Here is a 20,287-nt window from a genome sequence, read left to right on the forward strand (position 1 = left end):
GTCCAACCAAACTAGGCATAACCCTAACCATAACACTAAATCTTATCAATAATAATAAACCAACCAATACAATGCAACATAAATAGAACACCTAGTGCAAAAAAATCTACACAAATACAAAGTCATTGCAAAAACTAATTGGAGGGATTGGAGGAGCTTACCGGCCTCTTTGATTTGCCCCAAAGAACCAACTAAAAGGTTGAGGGAGGAGGGAGATCGAGGGGGGGGGGGATCTTGAGGACAAGGGATAGCTTTTTCGTGAGAGGAAGAACAAGAGAAGAGGGGAAATGGTGGTTGGTGGGCGAGGGGGTCGGGGTGGCAGAATATAAAGCCAACAAACGCCATGGCAACTGGTGTTTCACCTCAGGCCAGCAACGCCACATTAGAGAGGCGTTTCACAGAAGGTCTGCAACGCCACATTAGAGTGGTGTTTCTTAATAGGGCTGCAACGCCACGGTCTATGGCGTTTTAAGAAAAGGGTCAAAACATGAAATTCATTCCAAACGAGTTCGTTCCGTGATTAACTTACCCCCTCGGGTCAAAACAGTGAAAAAACCCTTTCTTTCTGCTCAGTGGGTCCCACTTGTAAGTAGTGCGAGGGTGGATAGCGTTTTTTGTTTTTAATTTTCTTCAGTGGGTCCCACTTGTAAGTGAGTGAGAGGTTGGATTAGTTTTTGTTTATATTTTTCTTTAATGGGCCCCATTTATAAGTGACACATGAAGAGAGGGACAAAAATGTCTAGCAAATATCAGAAAACGACCAAAACCCTTTGAGAGGATGATAACGGCATTGAAGGGCATTTTTATAGAGGCACACATTTGAACATGCTTCGAAATTAGGGGCAAATCATAGTAGTGGGATAGAGTTAGGTGCAAAAATGTAAACATTATCATTATTATATTATTTACTAAACTAGAACAGAAGGTTGTGCCGACTTTGTCGTGTCGTTTACTTGTCAATGCGGAGTCCTTGAATTTACTTTCTTTTCCTTGAAGATTTACATAATTTTTAGCATGTATGAAGTGTATGAAGTTTTTTCTATAAAAATATATTTCACGTTTCTATATACATATTTATATATAGTCTGCTAATAAGATTGAAGGTATATTAAGTGCATGTCTTTTAGACCATAATCTAATTATTTGTGAAAAGGAAGCTTTTCCTTTGAACGGGGGTGGTGTGTGATTTAGTATCACCATCATAAACAAGTAGTCTCCCTCCCAACTATTGTCGCTCCTGGGAAGTCTCGTGGGGGGTCAAACAGAGTGACCCACCATCATGTTCCCTTCTCTACTAGAGGATGCTGACGGCATATCCCTCACAACAGATGGCGACATCGAGGATATCTCCCTAGGGTTGAAGCAAGCTATGGATTTCGTACGAAAACCGTGGACATGGTAGCGGCAGTGGTGTAGTGCAACATGAGATGATATGCTTCTTTGGCTCTACTTCAGGGTGTTGTGTGATAGGTGGAGACGGATGTAGCCTTCGCCAATCTAATCCTTGAAGTGTACTTGATCTAGCTATGGCCGTTAGGTTGTTGTGCTCTAATGGTGTGACTGTTACGGGATGTGCGAGATGTGGGGTCACGGGTGCTAGGACGAGGAATGGAGCAAGGTAGTAGGGGCTCCTTCTTTCCATAGTCCCTTATGGCAGGGTAGTGGTGTGGAACTTTTGTGTATTAGTGCATGGTTGGTTGGAGTGGTTTCCTGGTGCAAGGCAAGGTGTGATATTCTCGTGCTAGCCTAATTTGGTAGTGTTCTTGCCTTCACACAAAAATCTTGCCAACATTGTTGATGTCGGCGACGACAGCGGTCTTGTGCATCGCTCCCTCCTTGGTGGCGTCTTCGTGGAGCCTTCACACACTCGTCATCCCTCGAGGTCCCTTACCCTAGATAAAAACCTAGACCTGGCTAACTGACTCGGACAACGGTGGTATCTTCAACTTTGTTTCCTACATGGAGGCATTTTATTTTGTGCCATGAACCATCGATTGCCACACGAGCAGCCACCATTGGCGTTACCATAGGAGGGAATCATCATAGCGTGGAGCTAAGGTTTTGAGCTGCACAAATGAAGATCGTCGTGGCTTATCGTCTTCAGTGGCAGAAGAGAGCCCCATACTCGCTTCCCATAGGTTCTAGCTTCTCTCTATAGTGATGATGAAGCAATTTGTATTCTCTCTTTGCTATGTTAGTTTGGTTTGGCGGCGCTCTAGACCTAGTTAAGCTAGATAGTGTAGTTTGGGTAGGTGTTTTTTTCTTCGGGTTTCTTGTAATTAGCCAAGCTCTGTAGAAAAAATTGAATCTGGTTTTCCTTGTAAACTGAACCAACTATATTCTTCTTAATGGATTTGCATGGTCCAATGCAGGACTTAGGTATTAGAAGCTCCCCCCTATTGAACTATGGATGCCTTGTTTACTAGGATCAACTGTAATTCTGAACCATCAAAACATCCTACATTAATGAACAGAAGTAGTATTTCTTAGTGTAATCTAACTATATCAATTAGGAAAAGTTGTTGTTTCCATGTGTCGCCATCATCTCCCACTTCAACTATCAATCCTCGATGAACTTGGCCCGCCGTTGTCCTTGAGCACCCACGCTGTCCATATCCAGCTTCATGTGGAGCTCCACTCTTTCATTGTGTGAGCAAAACCTTGTTAGTATAATAGTATAACAAAAGTAATATCAACATAATTGGGCAGGACGATGAATTTCTTCCCAGTTCGTAATATTACCCCTGCCAATTATTATTTTTGAAACTGAGACAAAAGATTTGCATCATATATTAATTAAGAAGAGGATAGAATTTGTGTTACAAAACCATACTACTAACTTACTAAGGCCTCACTCTCCCGGTATGATAGTTTCAATTCTTTTGCTCCGGTCAAAATCCATAGTTTGATCTAACATCAAATATTGTTGAACACGATGGATTTGGTGTGCTTTTGTGCTCAAAGACACGGGTGTTCCGCTCCTTTCAAATGGTCCATCCCACAAGCATTGTCAGGGATGCCATTGCCTCCCTGTAGGGCGTACAATCGTCGGATCTCTTGGACCACCATTCACTAACGGAATCCTCGAGATGCCAATCCGAAGTACCAAAGTCGGTAAAATGAAGCGACCCATTTATCAATTTCTAGAGTCCGAGCGTGAACCGGCATTTGTAGAAGAGGTGTGACCCGGATTTCTGAACCTGCTTGCATAGTGGGCACAAGTCACAGTTAGGCCATCTACCCTTGGCCAGGTGACCCCTGCCAATATCATGTTGGCCAAGGTTTCGCAACAAAAGTAGGGAGGTTCACCTGAAGATGGATCTGGACAGCTTAGGCGCATAATAAAGGAAACGACAGACCAAGTTCGCGGAGGACTGGTAGTTGATACGATGGTCATATATAGCACGTATAGTAGAGTAATGTCGAGGCAGCATCAATCGGCCGCACATGCATGTGACGCCTTCAAGGCACAGCTAGCTTCAGTTATCCCATCCCATTCTTTTTCACCGTTTAAAACCTTGTTCATGGCCACTGTCGACTGCGTGCGGCAGCACACGCACCATCAACGCAAACGCAGTACCCTAGCTAGCTAGCATCATGTGGTGATCAATCGGGACCAGGCCAGCTAGGGCTATACTGCGCGCCTTTGCAATTAAGTTTCGGCCCGGATCGATCGAGGACGACCGGGTAGGTGCCAGTGGTTATACTCAGCAGCTAAATCTGTCACTGGGTCGTCTTCATATATTACATGTGTTCAACCCTAATGACACTTTGATTAGTAGCAATTCACTACAGGTTTTGTACAAATCCATTGGAGCCAGCTGAACCCAATGTCATAGTGCTAGCTCCGCCCCTGAGCTCGATCGTCAGATCGACCGATCAGATCGACGAGAGGGCTGATGAAACCCAGGATGAGCAGGGCAGAGTTAAGGACTTTCATGCATGGCCAGCTTAATTGACTTTCATGCAGGGCAGAGTTAAGGACTTTCATGCACGGCCGGTCTCACGTATGTATACGGACCATGTGATGTGAATCGCGTGCAATCATTAGTTGAAAATCATTGGATTTGTGAACTGGATGTGTCCACGGACTGCGGGTCCATATATACTAGCACTAGCTAGCTCGTTTGTTGCTAACTACGGATGCTTAATTGGCCTTGCAATGTAGTAGTACGAGTATGTACGTAGAGAGTGGATCAGAGTACGTACGATCCCATGCACAGCTATGTCCAGCCAACAAACATGTGTCATGTATGGATCAGGACCATGTCAACACTGGATGCATGCATGGCCAAATCATGCACAGTATATATGTTGCTCAAATTGCATCATCATAGAAATTGTACGCGTGCTTCATCCTATCCATCTTCCTTGAACGATGCCATACGTGCGCCCTTTTCAGTCCGATTTTCGTCCGACACTACCCATCAAACCGTTCATGCAATGGGGCAAATTACGGGGCACCATCTGATCACTCGTCGTACTCACGTCGTACGTGTACTTGTTTTGATCTTCCTTGTCGAGCCCACGTGTCAACCTGAAGTATGTCTCTTAATCGCATTTCTCGTTTTCTCTTATATAACTTGGCGGGATTTTCCTGGTTTTCTACTCCCTCCGTTCCTAAATATAAGTCTTTTTAAAGATTTCATTAATAAACTACATACAGATGTATATAGACATATTTTAAAATGTAGATTCACTCATTTTGCTTTGTATGTAGACTTCTAGTGAAATCTCTTCAAAAGACTTATATTTAGAAACGGAGGGAGTACTTCTTTTGATAACAGTGTTTTCACCCCGATTTGGTTGTAGGAACGAAAAGATGGAGGATAGGAATCTTGCCATGCAAAGACTACAGATGTTAGTACTCCTATTTCTTCTGACTAGTCACCAGCACCACACATGGAGATCACTACGCTAGAAGAGGAAGGGAAACACACATGGAGCCCTAACCAGTAAAAACATGCATAACCAACTAACAAGTCCAAAGCAGGATAATGTTGGGGCTGGACAACAACAATGAGTTGCATAAGTTCACCGATATGACAAATATGCATACTACAGAGACTCGTCCACTTGTGATGAACTTTGAGGACAGTTTCAACCAACAGGAAAGCAACGAAATAACACAAACAACATGCACATGTGACACATGATTTAACGTGGAAAACCCTCCTTAACTTGAGGAGCAAACCACGGTTGTGGACCGACCAGTCTACACAATTTCACTATAAGAATGATGAGTATAAGTCTCCTCTAGAACCTCTAGAGAGATTTACAACACAATCTTCACATTGCCAACCGGCAACAACAATAACAACCACAAGAGACAAGATTTCAGCAAAGCAGAGTACACATAACTTATGTCTTCTTTAGTATTTTACAAACTGCTCTTAAACCGCTAAACCAAATAGCACCAAACTTGATAGACAAGTAGACACTTGAATTCCTGAGATCCCCTCAAAATTTCAGCTCAATCTTACATCGTTTGCCTGCCCAAATTGTTTGTCTCCTAAAACTACTCTATTCTGAAACTGCAGTAGTTAGGGCTGACAAAACCACTCTCAAGTGTGATGCTCCACTGACTCAATCCTCAAGCCAGCTAACCTGATCGAAGTACTCAAAGTAAGGAACGAGCTAACCAAGTTTAGGGTCGATCCAGGCACATTTGAGCCTCCAGTCACCAGGTTGAACACTGTCTAGTGAGATGCAATAAATTTGGAGAGAAGCTTCACTTCTTCTTCTTCCTCTCTCTCATAGGTTGTGTTTTCTGTTATGTGTTCTCTCTCACTCTCACGAATGACAACCATCACCAACAGGGGTGGAGTGGCTAGGGTTTTCTCCTTGCTCCGTTCACCACAAAACACTCACAACCGTTGGATGCAACGAAGATCAACAACTGACATATGTTGGACTTACGGGCTTATGTTGGGCTGTCAACACATCTTCATGTGGAGGGACTTAGCCCAAAAAACTCCCCCTCGTGACATCAACGAGCCGGCGGCATACTTTGAGTTTCTTCATCGTACCACTTTAGTCAACATATCAGCCCCATTGTCATCGATATGAACCTTCTCAAGTTGCATTTGCTTGGAGTACAACACACCTTGAATCCAATGATAGTAGACTTCTATATTCTTATACCTTGACTTGCATTCTTACTCAAGTGGATAGCACTTTGGTTGTCACAAAACAATACATACTTATATTGCTTAAAACCAAGCTCACAAGCCAACCGTTTCAGCCACAATAGCTCTTTGCTCGCCTCTATTACCGCAGTGAATTCAACTTCACTTGTATTCAGTGCCGCCAAAGTTGTCAGAATCGTGATTCTGAATCGGATCGTAGCTCCGTTGGTAGGATCTTGGTAGGATCGTGAATTGTAGAATCATAACTACCAGGATCGTAGAAACTTAGATTCTATTAGCAAAATCGTAGAATCGGAGGGGCTAGTTTGGATCGTAAGATCGTAAGATTCTAAGACTTGAGTCACGATTCTAACAACTTTGTGAGCCGCACACTTTTGTAGCATGTTTTGCCATGACATTGCTCCCCTTGCATAGGTAACCAAGTAACCTGAAGTAGACTTTCTTCTGTCAACATCTCCAGCCATGTCAGAATCTGAAAAAGCAATGAGCTTGGCCTCATCACCACCAAAGCAAAGCTTCAGATTTTTGTTGCCCCGGATATATCCCAAAATCCACTTCACCACCTCCCAGTGAGGTATTCCTAGATTAGACATAAATATGCTCACAGTACTAACTACATGACCAATGCCAGGCCTTGTACACACCATAGCATACATCAAACTTCCCACCGCTGAAGTATAAGGAACATGATGCATTTCCTTTTTCTTCTCATCAGTGGTAGGACATTGCTTTTTTCTCAATTTGAAATGGATGCTAGTGGATAACTCACAAGTTTTAGCATTCTCCATCCTGGATTTCTGAACTACCTTCTCAATATACTTCTCTTGAGACAAATACAACTTGTTGAAATTTCTCTCTCGATTAATTCTCATCCCGAGAATGTTCTTTGCTGGACCTAAGTCTTCTATGCGAAAACATTTTCTCAACTCCTTCTTCAACTTAGCAATCCTATAGACGTTCTTGCCAACAATCAGGATATCATCAACATAGAGCAATAATATGACGAAATCAACACATGAGAACCTCTGAATCAACACACAATGGTCAGAGCTACACTTCTTGTAGCCTTGCTCCCCCATGACAGTTTCAAACTTCATGTACCATTGTCTTGGTGCTTGTTTCAGGCCATAGAGACGTTTCTTAAACCTGCACACTAGTCTTCTTTGCCTTTCACAAGAAACCCCTTAGGTTGCTCCATGTATATTTCTTCCCCCAACTCACCATGAAGGAATGCCATCTTCACATCCATTTGCATAACCTCCAAGTTGAGACTTGCTACCATGCCAAGGATTACTCTAATGGATGGCATCTTCACAACCAGAGAAAAGATCTCATCATAGTCAATGCCTTTTCTCTGGCCGAATCCTTTTACAACTAGCTTGTCCTTGTTGAAAGGACGTGGATGTTTCCTAGAGGGGGGGGGGGTGAATAGGCGCTTTAAAATAATTACGGTTTAGGCTTGAAGAAATGCGGAATAAAACTAACGTTTAATTTGTCAAGCACAAAACCTACAACAACTAGCCTCACCTATGTGCACCAACAACTTATGCTAAGCAAGATAAACAACTAAGTGATGGCAAGATATATGACAATAAACAATATGGCTATCACAAAGTAAAGTGCATAAGTAAAGGGTTCGGGTAAGAGATAACCGAGGCACGGGGAGATGAGGATGTATCCCGAAGTTCACACCCTTGCGGATGCTAATCTCCATTGGAGCGGTGTGGAGGCACAATGCTCCCCAAGATGCCACTAAGGCCACCGTAATCTCCTCACGCCCTCGCACAATGCAAGATGCCGTGATTCCACTAAGGGACCCTTGAGGGCGGTCACCGAACCCGTACAAATGGCAAACCTTGGGGGCGGTCACCGAACCCGTACACGTGGCAAGCCTTGGGGGCGGTTACCGGTACCCGTACAAATTGCTCGGGGCAATCTCCACAACCTAATTGGAGACCCCGACGCTTGCCCGGAGCTTCACACCACAATGATTGAGTTCCGAGACACCACCAAGCTTCTAGGACGCCAAAGCATCCACGAAGAACAATATCTAGGGTACTAAGTACCAAAGGTAATAAGCTTCTCAACTTCTCACTTCCACGTATCACCGTGGAGAACTCAAACCGATGTAACTAATGCAATGGCAAGAACACACGAAGTGGTCAAGTCCCTCACACTCAAATCCCTCCACAACAACGAAAGCTATGGAGAAATATGAGAGGAAGAACAAGGAGCTCACAAAGAACTCCAAGATCTAGATCCAAGGGGTTCCCCTCACATAGAGGAGAAAGTGATTGGTGGAGATGTGGATCTAGATCTCCTCTCTCTTTTCCCTCAAGAACAAGCAAGAATCATTGGAGGGATTGAGAGTTAGCAAGCTCTAAGAATGTCAACAATGGAGGTAGAACAAGAGCTCAACGGATGGATCGGACCAAGGGGGAAGAAGACCCCCTTTATATACTGGGGGAAGGAATCAAACCGTTACCCCCACTTACAGCCCGAGCCCAGCGGTACTACCGCTGACCCTCCGACGGTACTAGCACTGGCTGCAGCGGTACTACCGCTGACCCTCCAGCGATACTATCGCTGGCTGCAGCGGTACTACCGCTGAGCCCATGGTAGCGCAAAGATACTACCGGGCCAACCACCGCCAAGAAAGTCTTTGCAAAAAGTCCGACGCAGTACAACCGCAAAGATGACGGTACTAAAGTCCTGGAGCGGTACTACCGCTGACCAGAGGCGGTACTACCGCTGGGCCAACGGTACTACTGCCAGCTCTAACGGTACTACCGCTAGGGCCAGCGGTACTACCGCTCGCCACTGAAACAGCCATAACTTTCGCATACGAGCTCCGAATCGAGCAAACCCAAGCTTGTTGGATTCAGGACGATAAGAGCAATCCAAACAGATGTGAGACCTCTATGAATGAAGAACCGGAAAAAACTCCAACATCGAAAACATCATAGTAGTTGCATGTGGACTCCGTTTTCGATGAACTCGAGCTTGTCATGAAGATGACCATAAGCTCTAAAACTCACAAAGGGAAACACTAAATAAGAACCAAAAAGTATGATGCAAGGATGCAAATGGTTTGAGCTCTCAACGAATGATACGATCAAGCTAATCACTTGAGAGCCCCCCTTGACAGTACAACATTCTATCCTAAACAGAAAACCTATCAAGGGCAAACCTATACCTTGCACCTCGACCTCTTGAGCTAGATGATGATGATCTTGGCTTCCTCAAGATGGACCACCTTTCTTGATTGTGTTGGCTTGATGAAGACTAGTTGATTGCTCCCCCATACTCACAATGGGTGAGCCACTCTTCAGCATACCTTCAAAGTCCATTGCCACCACAATGGACGGCAAGCTTCAAGCACGATATATTCGTGCTGATCCTCTTGAACTTGCACACCGCAATCTTGATGACGATCACCACTTGACGTCATCCTTCATGGGTTGTATGAGATCTTCCTTTTGACGCAAGCCCATGGAAACACACCTAACCCACACATAGAACTCTCACGAAGACCATGAGTTAGTACACAAACACGTAATGGACAATGCTTACCATACGATGGGATCACTTGATCCCTCTCGGTACATCTTGTATGCTTTGTGTGTTGATCATCTTGATTTACTCTTTGTCTAAGATCTTGATCAACCTTGTGTCTCTATGACCATTCTTTGGATAATACCTTGAATACCATCTTGGTCATCATATAAACTCCTTGAACCCAACAGATGGACTTCAAGAAGTGCCTATGGACAAATCCTATAAATATAACTTAAGGCAACCATTAGTCCATAGGAATTGTCATCAATTACCAAAACCACATATGGAGATATATGCTCTAACACTTGTACCTTGGATGTGATGCGTGCTCTTCTTGCTTGGTTCTGTAGACCCAATTGTTCTTCAAATTATTATTTTTGCCTTTGGGCAGCTTCACCAACTCATAAGTATGACTCTTATGCAAGGAATCCATCTCTTATTCCATAGCATTTTTCCACTCCTCCTTGTGCTCATCTTCCATTGCGTATGCAAAGCATTCAGGTTCTGAATCGTCACATAATAACACCACGTATTGATCTTAGGGATACCTGCTGGAAGGAATTCGACCCCTGTTGGATTGTCTGAGTGGATCGGCTGGTGGACTTCCCGGTGCTGCTGGTTCCCGTTGATCTGGATCATCAACTTCATCATCATACTATTGTTGCTGTTGGGGAACATCTTCTTCACCCGCACCACCATGTACATCATCTGGTATATCTGTTTCAACTTGCACATGAGCTGGAGCTACAGGAACTGGGTCAGAATCAATCATGTCTTTCTGTTGCTGAGGAGGAATCTGCCCCTTTGTCTTCACAATATCCTCAATTGTATGGTCTTCTACAAACACAACATCACAACTTCTCACAACTTTCCTTGCCATAGAGTCAAATAGCTTGTAACCAAACTCATCACCGCCATAGCCAAGAAAGATGCACTATCATGTCTTCAAATCAAGCTTTGACCTTTCATCTTGAGGAATATGAACAAAGGCCTTGCAACCAAAAATCTTCAAATGGTCTCGTCATAACAAACCTTGTTAGGAACATCTCCCTGCAAAGGATAACTTGGTGAGAGATTAGTAAGATAAATTGCAGTCATCAAAGCCCCACCCCAAAAGTGTTTACGTAGATTTGCACTTGACAACAAACATCTAATTCTCCCCACAATTGTCTTGTTCATCCTTTGAGCAAGAACACTCGGTTGTGGTGTCTTCAAGGGAGTAAATTGATGCTTAATACCCAGCCGCTTGCAATATGCATCGAATGGTCCAATGTACTCTCCTCCATTATGAGTGTGAATGCACTTGATCTTCTTAGTTTCTATCTCGATCGAGGTTTGGAATTGCTTGAAGACACCTAGTACTTGATCTTTGGTCCCCAAAGTGAAGGCGCAAACTTTCCTGGAGAAGTCATCAGTAAACGTCACAAAGTATTTTCACCACTAAGAGATCTTACCGACATTTTACAAACATCGGAATGTATCAAGTCCAGCTTCTGAGGCTTCTTGTGAGGAAGTTGGGCCTTGAAGGCAACTCTATGTTGCTTCTTTGCTAGACAATTTGCACATTTCTTGATGTGAACTCCTTTCACACCCTTCAACAAATTTTTCTTCACTAGCACTGTCATCCCCTTCTCACTCATGTGCCCAAGTCTCTTGTGCCACAAAGCACAATGATCATCCTTCTCTAGTGCCTTGACAAAAGCACTAAAAAGCTTAGTATGAACATGATACAAAACTTAGACCATTTTACCTCTTGCAACAATCATGATGCCTTTGGTGAGCTTGTACCACCCTTTTACAAAACAGCTCGAGTAATCATCTCCATCAAGCAAACCAACTGAGATAATATTGAGATGAAGTGCCTCAACATGCCTCGCGGACTTGAGAACTATCCTTGTACCATATGCGGTCTCCAAATGTACATATCCTTTTCCAGTGATGGCTACCCCATCATTGTTCCCCATGTTTACAACACCAAAATCATCGGATATATAGTTAGTGAAGATCTCTCTGCGAGATGTAGCATGAATGGTAGCACCACTTTCTGGTATCCAAATTATGTCATCACCATCCAAAAGGTTGACAGTTTCATCAGAAACAACAATGATCCTATCCTCAAAAGTGGAACCAGATATACCCTCATTTTCTTTATGCATAGCAAGCATGATGCCCCCTTTTATTGCACTAACTCGGTTGCCCTTTATGTCACTATCATTGTCAGGTTGCTTCTGATCTTGCTTCTTCTTTTTTTCTTTTTCTTTTTCTTCCACTTGTCACATTGTCACTTAATGTGGCTCTTTTGATGGAAGTGATGGCACTCATAATCAGCATACTTGCCTATTGATTTGTTCCTACCTATTTCTGCCCCTTTACCTGGACTTGTGCTCTTGATTCTCCCCCTGGACTGAGTGATCAGCACCTCTGAATGTGACGAAAACTAGCTTCAGCCACCTTTCTGTATTCTTCATTTAGTACCCTAGTTTTCACAAGATTCCAAGTGATAACTCCATTAGGTACTGAATTGCAAACCGTGACCTTAAAGGTCTCCTAGCTGTCCGGTAATGAGCCTAGTAGCAGCAAGTCTCTCACTCCATCTTCAAATGCTATTCCCATTGAAGAAAGCTGATTTATAATGCCTTGGAATGTATTCACATGATCTGCAATTAGAGTGCCCTCTTTGTACCTCAAAGACATCAATTGTTTGATCAAGAAAGTCTTGTTTGTACCTTCTTTTCATGCAAATAACTCTTCCAATTTCTTCCATAAGGTTTGTGCATATGTCTCATTAATGATATGGTTCAAAACATTGTCATCGACCCATTGTCGAATAAACCCACAAGCTTGGTGATGAAGTACCTTCCAGTGACCTTCTTCAATGCCCTCCGGCATCTGAGTGGAGAACACTCGCTTCCAATATTCTTTCACATATAACAAGCCCTCCGTCTTGCCCTTCCATGCTTGATAATTTGTACCATTCAAATATATCATCCTGCTAGTATTCACTTTCATTTTTCATCTCACGGAACTCAGCAAAACTCAAATATACCATACCATGTGAGATCCCTCGATGGACCAACAATCTAATTAAGTTGGTTTTCTTTGAAATTCTTGCATATTGAACTACAACTTAGCAAAATTAATGTGTCTTCCATGACTTACTAATTAGTATTTTATTTTCATGCAGGGTTTGCTAAATATGTACTTGAAGAGATGGTGGTTACTCCTGCATCCAAATTTCACTTGAAAGACTTGAAGCATATCATCATATTTGTGGGTAGACTTGACTCCCTTACTAAGCGGTTTCATGCTGGAGGCCAAATGTGAATATGTGTGCGAGTGGTGCATACCTTGAACATGATCAATTGTGTAATTAACAAAAATTAATTCACAAAATTATTGTAGAGAGTCTTTTATGTTCAATATGCTCTCGATGAACTATTTCATCCTACACTGTCATGATTGTTGTATTCCACGTTTAGCAGATATTGCCGCCTACAGTTATTCCTGAATTGATGCCCAATTCTGGTCCAATTGCACTAGTTATTAGACACAACAAGAAATTCATCGCAAGATACATAATATCCCCTAGAATTCAAACAATTCACATTACTAAGTAGGAGGTTGTGATGGCAAAGCATCCACATTTGAAAATGGGAGTTAACGTTATGTTGATGCTATGTGAAAACACTGAAAGGCTTTTCCTATTCATTGACAACGTTTTGTCATGCGGTTCGAGGCCAATGATTTTCTCAAATCCTGATTGTTAAGTATCGTATGCGGAGTACCACTTAAATATATGTGGATGATAAGGTTGTCAAGTACTACATGATAAGTATTATTGCTATAATTATTTGCCTTTTGCTGAAATAGTTTTATCTATGTCATACGATATGATACGCGGGTCATGTTGTGAACATTATCTATTGCAGAACTCTTGCAAATAAAAACAACCGGTGATACATGAATTGAAAATGTTCTCAATATTTTCAATTATAAAGGCTTAGTGATGGATAATCGTCCACGTTAAGCGCGGTTGTGGGTGCAACCGCTCGCGTTGGCACAGGCGCGGGCGCGTCCATCTGCTCTGCCTTCGCCTCCATCTGTGGAACCTCCTCCAACGCCTTGTCCATCTCCGATCATAAGAGGGGCAGAGGATCCTTTTCTGCTCCTCCTCAACGACACCAAAATAGAAGACTAGGGGGAATGGTGTTTGTGTTAGATTGGAGGTGGGAATGGTGCGAGAGAAGGTATGTCCACTATCTTATAGCCCGCCGCGCGCAAGCTCGCCATTAAGGAGAGGTGGTTGGATAGGCACTCGGAGGGGTAGTCAAAGTCTACAACGGCCTAACTTCGCGCCTTCATTAAGCATAAACTACCATGGCGGCGCGACATCCACTGTTTAAATGCACGTCTTTCGATGAGAATCTGTGACGTGGCCTGCACGCACCCCTCTGCATACAGCAACCATGCCGCACGCAAAGGGCCTACTGACGTGTGGCCTTCTCTTGTTAATTTCTTAAAATAACTCATGACGAGTGTGGCTCCAATAATTTGTGTGACAATAATAACCTTCCCTAAAATATACCATCTTAGCGACGGATAAAAATGTTGTATAAAAGGAGGCCCGATCGTCAACAAAGTTGGCAATAGGGATGGCCCGAGAGGAAATGTGCTAGTGACGGTGATCGTCACATAAAATGATTTTAGGCGATGGTTTGTTCTTCGTCACTAGGGTTTTTCTGCGTGAATATAGCAGATTTTGTAGTGACACCCGCTATGTGTTGGACGAAAGTAGCAGTGATCCTTTATGTGTGATCAGGTAGTACGATGAATTTTTGTGTTTAGGATTTAAATCAATGGAATGTTTGGGTGTTTGTTTGAACTGATCTATGCAATATGCTTTCAATTTTTTTTAGGTCATCTGAGGTCTTTGGTGTTGTACAAAAAAGCAAGTTTTTATGTGGAAATGGTAAAGAAAAAGAGTTTTGGGTGTTGCAAAATTTGCTCAAATCACCTTTTGGTGCCCTAGGACACCTGTTGGTTTTTGGAAAAAATAAGTAGGACGCCTGTTGGAGTACTTTGCTTTGCTAGTAGACAGAGCGAGATGCATTGCAATCCCCGGCACTTAAGACTTGCCAACGATAATTTCAATCTCTTCGACGATGGCGCGACGGCAATTACGAGCTCCACGCTGTCGCAGCACTATGGCGCCTTGATGGCCCCTCCCCAGATCCATCACTACCGTCATACTACTACATCAATGGCACCAAAAGCTGCCCCGAAGCAACACGTGCTACACACGTAGCCACACAACAGTCTACTAAGGCAAGGACGAGAAGGATTTGCATGGAATTATTAGCCCTGATCCTGTTGGCCCATGCAACTCTTTTTCTCAGAGGAAACATCACGGCACCGGTGCAGCAAAGACCATGCGTGATGCATCGACGGGATTGAAGATGGAGCTGTCTGTGGATGGCTCTCCCAGCAGCATTTGCTTCGGGCCAGGGGGTGGTGTACGCATCAATGCATGGCAACTCAACGCACAGCTCCAGCTCGACCCAACGACCCATATTAATATGGCAAATTGAAGGGGTGCCATGCAGATGCAAACGCTGCGACGCGTTGGCCACCAGCCCCACACCACCACATTACAGCCTGCGCTCTCCTTCAAGTCCGAGCGCCACCACCACAAGCGCGTACGTACTTGCGTCCGTCTCACTCGCTCTCGATCTCACGACAGAAACGAGTAACTACCGCCACTGTACAACATATCACAGGAGTCAGGAGAGCAAATGCGGCGACTGAGCAATGTAATGATGATGAGCCAAAGAGATCGGCTCCACAGCACTACTACCAGCTTTATGGTTTACACACGTAGTAGTACCACCACCAGCTCCGAAGAGACCTTTTTACCATGCTGGGCAAAGGAAAGGAAAAAAAAAATCTGAATGTTCATTAATTGATTGGAGGCTTTTACATTGATGGACAGAAGTCAATACCCGAACCATTCATCCTCTGCTGCGGCTACACCATGGAGGAGGATCAAAAGGGGGTGGAGAAGAAGAAGAAGAAGAAAATGGTGAAAAAAAATGAAAGAAAGATGAAGATGGCGATAGTACGCGGCCGCAGCGAGAGGAACGGGACAAGCATGGTGCGTTCTTGACTCCTTCGGGCTCATGCAAAGCCTCCACTTCGAGACCGAGACGTGCTCGTGCATGCGTGCGTGCATGCATGCAAAGTCCAAACGTAAGTAACTTGACGACGACGACGACCCTGCAAACCAAGAGATCATCGTGGCAGCAGCTAGACTAGATACCTAACCAAGCGTGGAAGAAGAAGACGACGGCGTGGGCGAGTGGGCGCCGATCCAGCGACCGGACGGCGCTGTGACAGCGGCGGCCGCAGAGGATGAACCCCGACCGAGCGACACCACCACCACGGCGAGCTAGCTCCTCCATCTCCATGAATGCGCGAGGCATTCATTCAAGGCTCCAACCAACCGAAGCCCCGGTTCGCCTTGAATGGAAATGAAGGGGAGGGGGAGCTCTTACTCGCTCCCGCTGACGGAGGGCAGGCTCATCAATGGCTGCTGCCGCCGCAGTTGAGGGCCGCCTTGATTTGCTCCACAGTGGTGCCGATGAGGCTGTTGACCGTGGCCACCGACTCCGCGTTCAGCCGCGACGACGGCAGGCTGCTCACCAGGATCTGGAACGCCACCGTCACCACCGACCCCGAGCTGGACGCGCGGCCGTCGGGCAGGATGGTGAAACCCGACGGCAGCAGCGGGATCGCCGATGGGTCCTCGCCGCTCATCACCACGTTCGCCGCCGGGAGGTCGATCGGCGCGTACACCACCAGCGACCCCGACGCGTCCGCGCAGCTCTCCTGCAGGATCAGCATGCTGTTCTGGCTCGCGTTCAGGCCCTGCATTCCGTCCAACACCTCTCTTGTCAGTCAACACGACATACCATCATACTACTTCTTTGATAGTTTGATCTCACGCGCGTCGTATGCCATTGGCGAAGCTTCCTTACTCTGAGCAAGGAGATGGAGTTCCCCGGGTGCGAGCCATTCGGGATGCGCGACACCTCCTGCACCGGGTTGCCGTGCGAGAGCACGTCCCACTGGGAGCGCGTGTTCTCGTCGCGGACGAAGGCGAACACCCGGTCGCAGGGCACGGGGAGCCAGATGGAGGTGGCGGCGCTGAGCACCACGCCGCTCGGCTGCCCGGGGTCCGTGCTGCGGTGCACCATGACGCGCACGCCCGCCGCCTCGTCCACGCCCGCGCCGGGCCCCGACAGCGTCGTCCACCGGTGCTGCTGCGACGCGCTCAGGCTGGCGCAGAAGCTGCCCACCATCCGTTGCGACAGCCTCATCATGCTCCTCTTTCCCTCCAACGTCACCCCGGCGATGTCCCTGTGCGGCGGCGTCACGAGGCACGCATGCCGCTCGCACGCCCTCTGCAGCGCCGCCAGCCACCGGTGCGCGCCGAACGCCGCGCCGCTCAGGACGAGGTCGCGGTAGAGCTGGTTGATGGGGGTCTTGTCCTCCGTCTCCATGTGTTCCACCCAGGTCACCTAACAGAGCGATCAATTCCACACACGTCATGAGTCATGCCACACCCGATAGATCACATTGCGGCAAAGCGCATGGGGCTGGACTAAACCGCCGCCGGCGACGTGCGTACCTTGGAATAGCCATTGGACATATCGGCGATGAGGCAGCCCGAGGGGAGCCGGCGCGATCGTGCCGGCGGCGCGCCGTAGCGGGCGTCCCGCTGCAAGTCCACCGAGACGTCGGCGATCGCCCACAGTCCCTGCTCTATCTGCCGGCAGTAGCGGAGGAAACAAAACTCGCGCGTCGGGACGACCGGCGACATCACGTGCAGCTCCTCGTACATCTGCGGCACCACACGGGTAAAAAATATATAAAATGTTCGCCCATGTGCGCCTAATGACATGGCTAAATTAAAGAAGCAATCTACGCGTGTAAAATGGACACTGCGGTGGTCTGGCCTTACAAGCACCAAAGACTCGCTCCGGCCGGCCATGCCGTTCACGAGAACGTCGATCGTGCGCGCCCTGGTCACGACGGTCGGGAAGAACTCCGTCCACTTGCTCTGCAGACACAAACAACAATGGCCAGTGCACGTCACGCAAATGATTCCATGGATCAATGGATGTCAAAATGCAACGAAACCTTACCGAGTCCATGAACGTGTCGACGAGGCCGATGGCGGTGGTGAGCACGAGGCAAGAGTCGCGGGAGCCCTCGACGTGCACGTCCGGGCCGCGGAATGAGCTGCTCCCGGGCTTGGCGAAGATGCTGTCGTACGTGTCGACGTTGAGCACCTCTCGTCCGCCCGCTGTCTTGACCCAGAGGTGCTCGCCGGCCTGCGCCAGCCTGATGAGCTCGTCCATGGCCCGCGTCGCCATCTCCGCCATCATCGGCCGCTCCATGTCCGACACGGGCGCCGGGAGCTGGAACGGGGAGCTCCCGCCGAGCGTGTCAAGGTCGAGCGCGGGGCCGAGAGCCACCGGGCTGCCGAGCCCGCCGACGGAGAGCTCCAGCGACGACATGGAGAGCGGCTGCATCGACGGGAGCTGCGTGATGGGCCGCCCCAGGTACTTGGACGTCAGGCTGGACACCCGGTCAAGCTGCACCCAACCAAAACCACCATGCCGATCGTGGTGTCAGCGGAAATCGCGGCGTGGCAAGCAAATGCGGCGGGAGGTGGGCTTTGCTTGCCTCTTCTTTGAGGTGGGCGTTCTCCATGCGGAGCTTGTGCTCGTCGAAGTAGTCGTCGGCGCCGGAGTGCGGGCCGCCGCAGGTGGGGCAGATGACGTTCTTGAGCGCCTCGCGCATGGCGATGTTCTCGCAGCGGATCTTGTCGTTCTCCGCGCGGAGGAAGCAGTTGTCGGCGCGCTCGTGCTGCGCCTGCAATCGCCAACAAGCCAAAATTAGACGCGGCATACATGGGAATTAATTAATCCATTGGTTTAATTGCCGGCCGTCTCGCTCAGCGAAACACGAAGAAGGTGAAAAGGATGGGCTGCTGCAGACATGGACGATGGGATGGGATAGGACGATCGAGGGGGAGGACGCCTGGCGTCACGTACCTTCATCTGAGTCCGGCGGTTCTGGAACCAGAACTTGATCTGCCTCGGCTCCAGCCCCAGCTCCCGGCTGAGGTGCATCCGCTGGTTCTCGTCCGGGTGCGGGCACTCCTTGAACATCCTGCGCAGGCACACACGAACACAGCACAGCACAAGATGAGCAAGAGACGATGAAGAGATCGAAGGCATGCAAGGGCGGCGGGGGAAGGGACGGGAGGGAGTGAATTCACGTACGCCTCGAGCTGCTGAATCTGGCGCGGGGTGTGGCGGTGGTACCGCTTCTTGCGGCGGTGGGCGTCGGAGCCCGGCGCGAGGTCGTCGCCGAAGTCCATGGCCCCCCCGGCTTCCCGCTTCCCGGCGCCTGCCTGCCTCGCTCCTCGGCCTCTTGTCGGCTTCCCACGTCGTTTGCTTCGAGCGCGCGCAATCCCAAATCCCAATCCCGGCGACTGGTGGTGGCTCAACGAGCGGTGGTGGTGCTAGGATCGAGGTCTAGTCGTAGCGGTACGAGGCGGCGCTATATAGAGAGATGCCGTCGCCCTCGCCCTCGCGTGGCGCCTGCTATGCGGAGCTCTGCGTCGCCACTAGACGCACGCAAGAAGAAAGAAGCGGCAGCAGGGCAGGGCATAGAGATGCAGGCAGCAGCAGCGCCAGCGGGGGCGCGGTACGAAGCAGTAACCTCTCTGGTCCTGGCGAAGCAGAAGCAGTAAACATGCATCCAGCTCAGGAGGCCGAGAGGGAGGGGAAGGAACTACTACTACTAGCTAGTAGTAGTAGAGGAGAGAGGAAGAGGGGGGAGCCCTCGCTGGAGTTCTCGGAGTCAGCAATCAGGCATCCACCATTGCTGCACCTGCCCTCCCTCCTTAACTCCTGCGCCCTCCCTCCCTATCTCTCTCTCTCTCTCCAACTATAACGCACGCATGGGCATGGCACACGCGCTGGAAGGAACGAGCAGGCGGAGCGATGTATGTATGGCGTCGTTGGATTCGCGTTACGTCGCTCTACAGGTCCTCTCTACTCTGCTCTCTTTCGTACTCGTATGGTGTGGTACAGTGAGGAGTTGGGGAGGGAGGGGCGATAACCGATGCGAATTAAGGGCCCCGCCGCTCTTCGAGGCTTCTGTCCCGCGCCCTCCGCTGTCCGTCCTACTGTTGCTCGCCGCTCCTCCTCTCCCTCGGCCGAGGGCGGGTACAGCTGGAGCAGCCATTTATGTAGCAGTAGCACGGCCTAACGGGTCGGCTCGGCTCTGTTGACTTTTCTTATCCGTTCTCCGTCCACGCCACACCACTATACGATTGTTCCATGCACTCCACTGTCTTTGCACTATGCTTATATCTTTTCGAAAACAAGGATTATTCCTGATCTCTTCACCAGTAGGATGAATGTTAATCATTTTTATTAATTATTCATCAGAGGTCTAGAGCATGACAAAATAAATACTACAAGGATTAGCCCACAATCACCTTC

General features: G+C 47.6%; 1 protein-coding gene across 1 annotated transcript; it reads right to left on the reverse strand.

Moving 5' to 3' along the window:
* Positions 1-15,638: 15,638 nt before the first annotated feature.
* LOC123404722 (homeobox-leucine zipper protein ROC8-like) lies at positions 15,639-19,865 on the reverse strand. The gene is made up of 8 exons (XM_045098672.1): positions 19,058-19,865; positions 18,827-18,944; positions 18,456-18,644; positions 17,912-18,364; positions 17,728-17,826; positions 17,395-17,607; positions 16,742-17,284; positions 15,639-16,631 (listed from the first exon to the last, which is right to left on the reverse strand). Exons 1-8 carry the CDS (start codon positions 19,153-19,155, stop codon positions 16,287-16,289), a joined length of 2,058 nt encoding a protein of 685 aa, XP_044954607.1. The 5' UTR covers positions 19,156-19,865; the 3' UTR covers positions 15,639-16,286.
* Positions 19,866-20,287: the final 422 nt, after the last annotated feature.

This window comes from Hordeum vulgare, chromosome 6H (assembly GCF_904849725.1).
Source record: "Hordeum vulgare subsp. vulgare chromosome 6H, MorexV3_pseudomolecules_assembly, whole genome shotgun sequence".
NCBI lineage: Eukaryota > Viridiplantae > Streptophyta > Magnoliopsida > Poales > Poaceae > Hordeum > Hordeum vulgare.

Bases quoted from the DNA above. Each gene is read 5' to 3' on its own strand.
- LOC123404722 (XM_045098672.1), bottom strand. From the start codon at position 19,155: ATGGACTTCGGCGACGACCTCGCGCCGGGCTCCGACGCCCACCGCCGC. The intron at 17,827-17,911 runs GTAAGGTTTCGT...TTGTGTCTGCAG, and splicing joins TCGACACGTTCATGGACTCG to AGCAAGTGGACGGAGTTCTT. The intron at 17,608-17,727 runs GTAAGGCCAGAC...GTGGTGCCGCAG, and splicing joins GGAGCGAGTCTTTGGTGCTT to ATGTACGAGGAGCTGCACGT.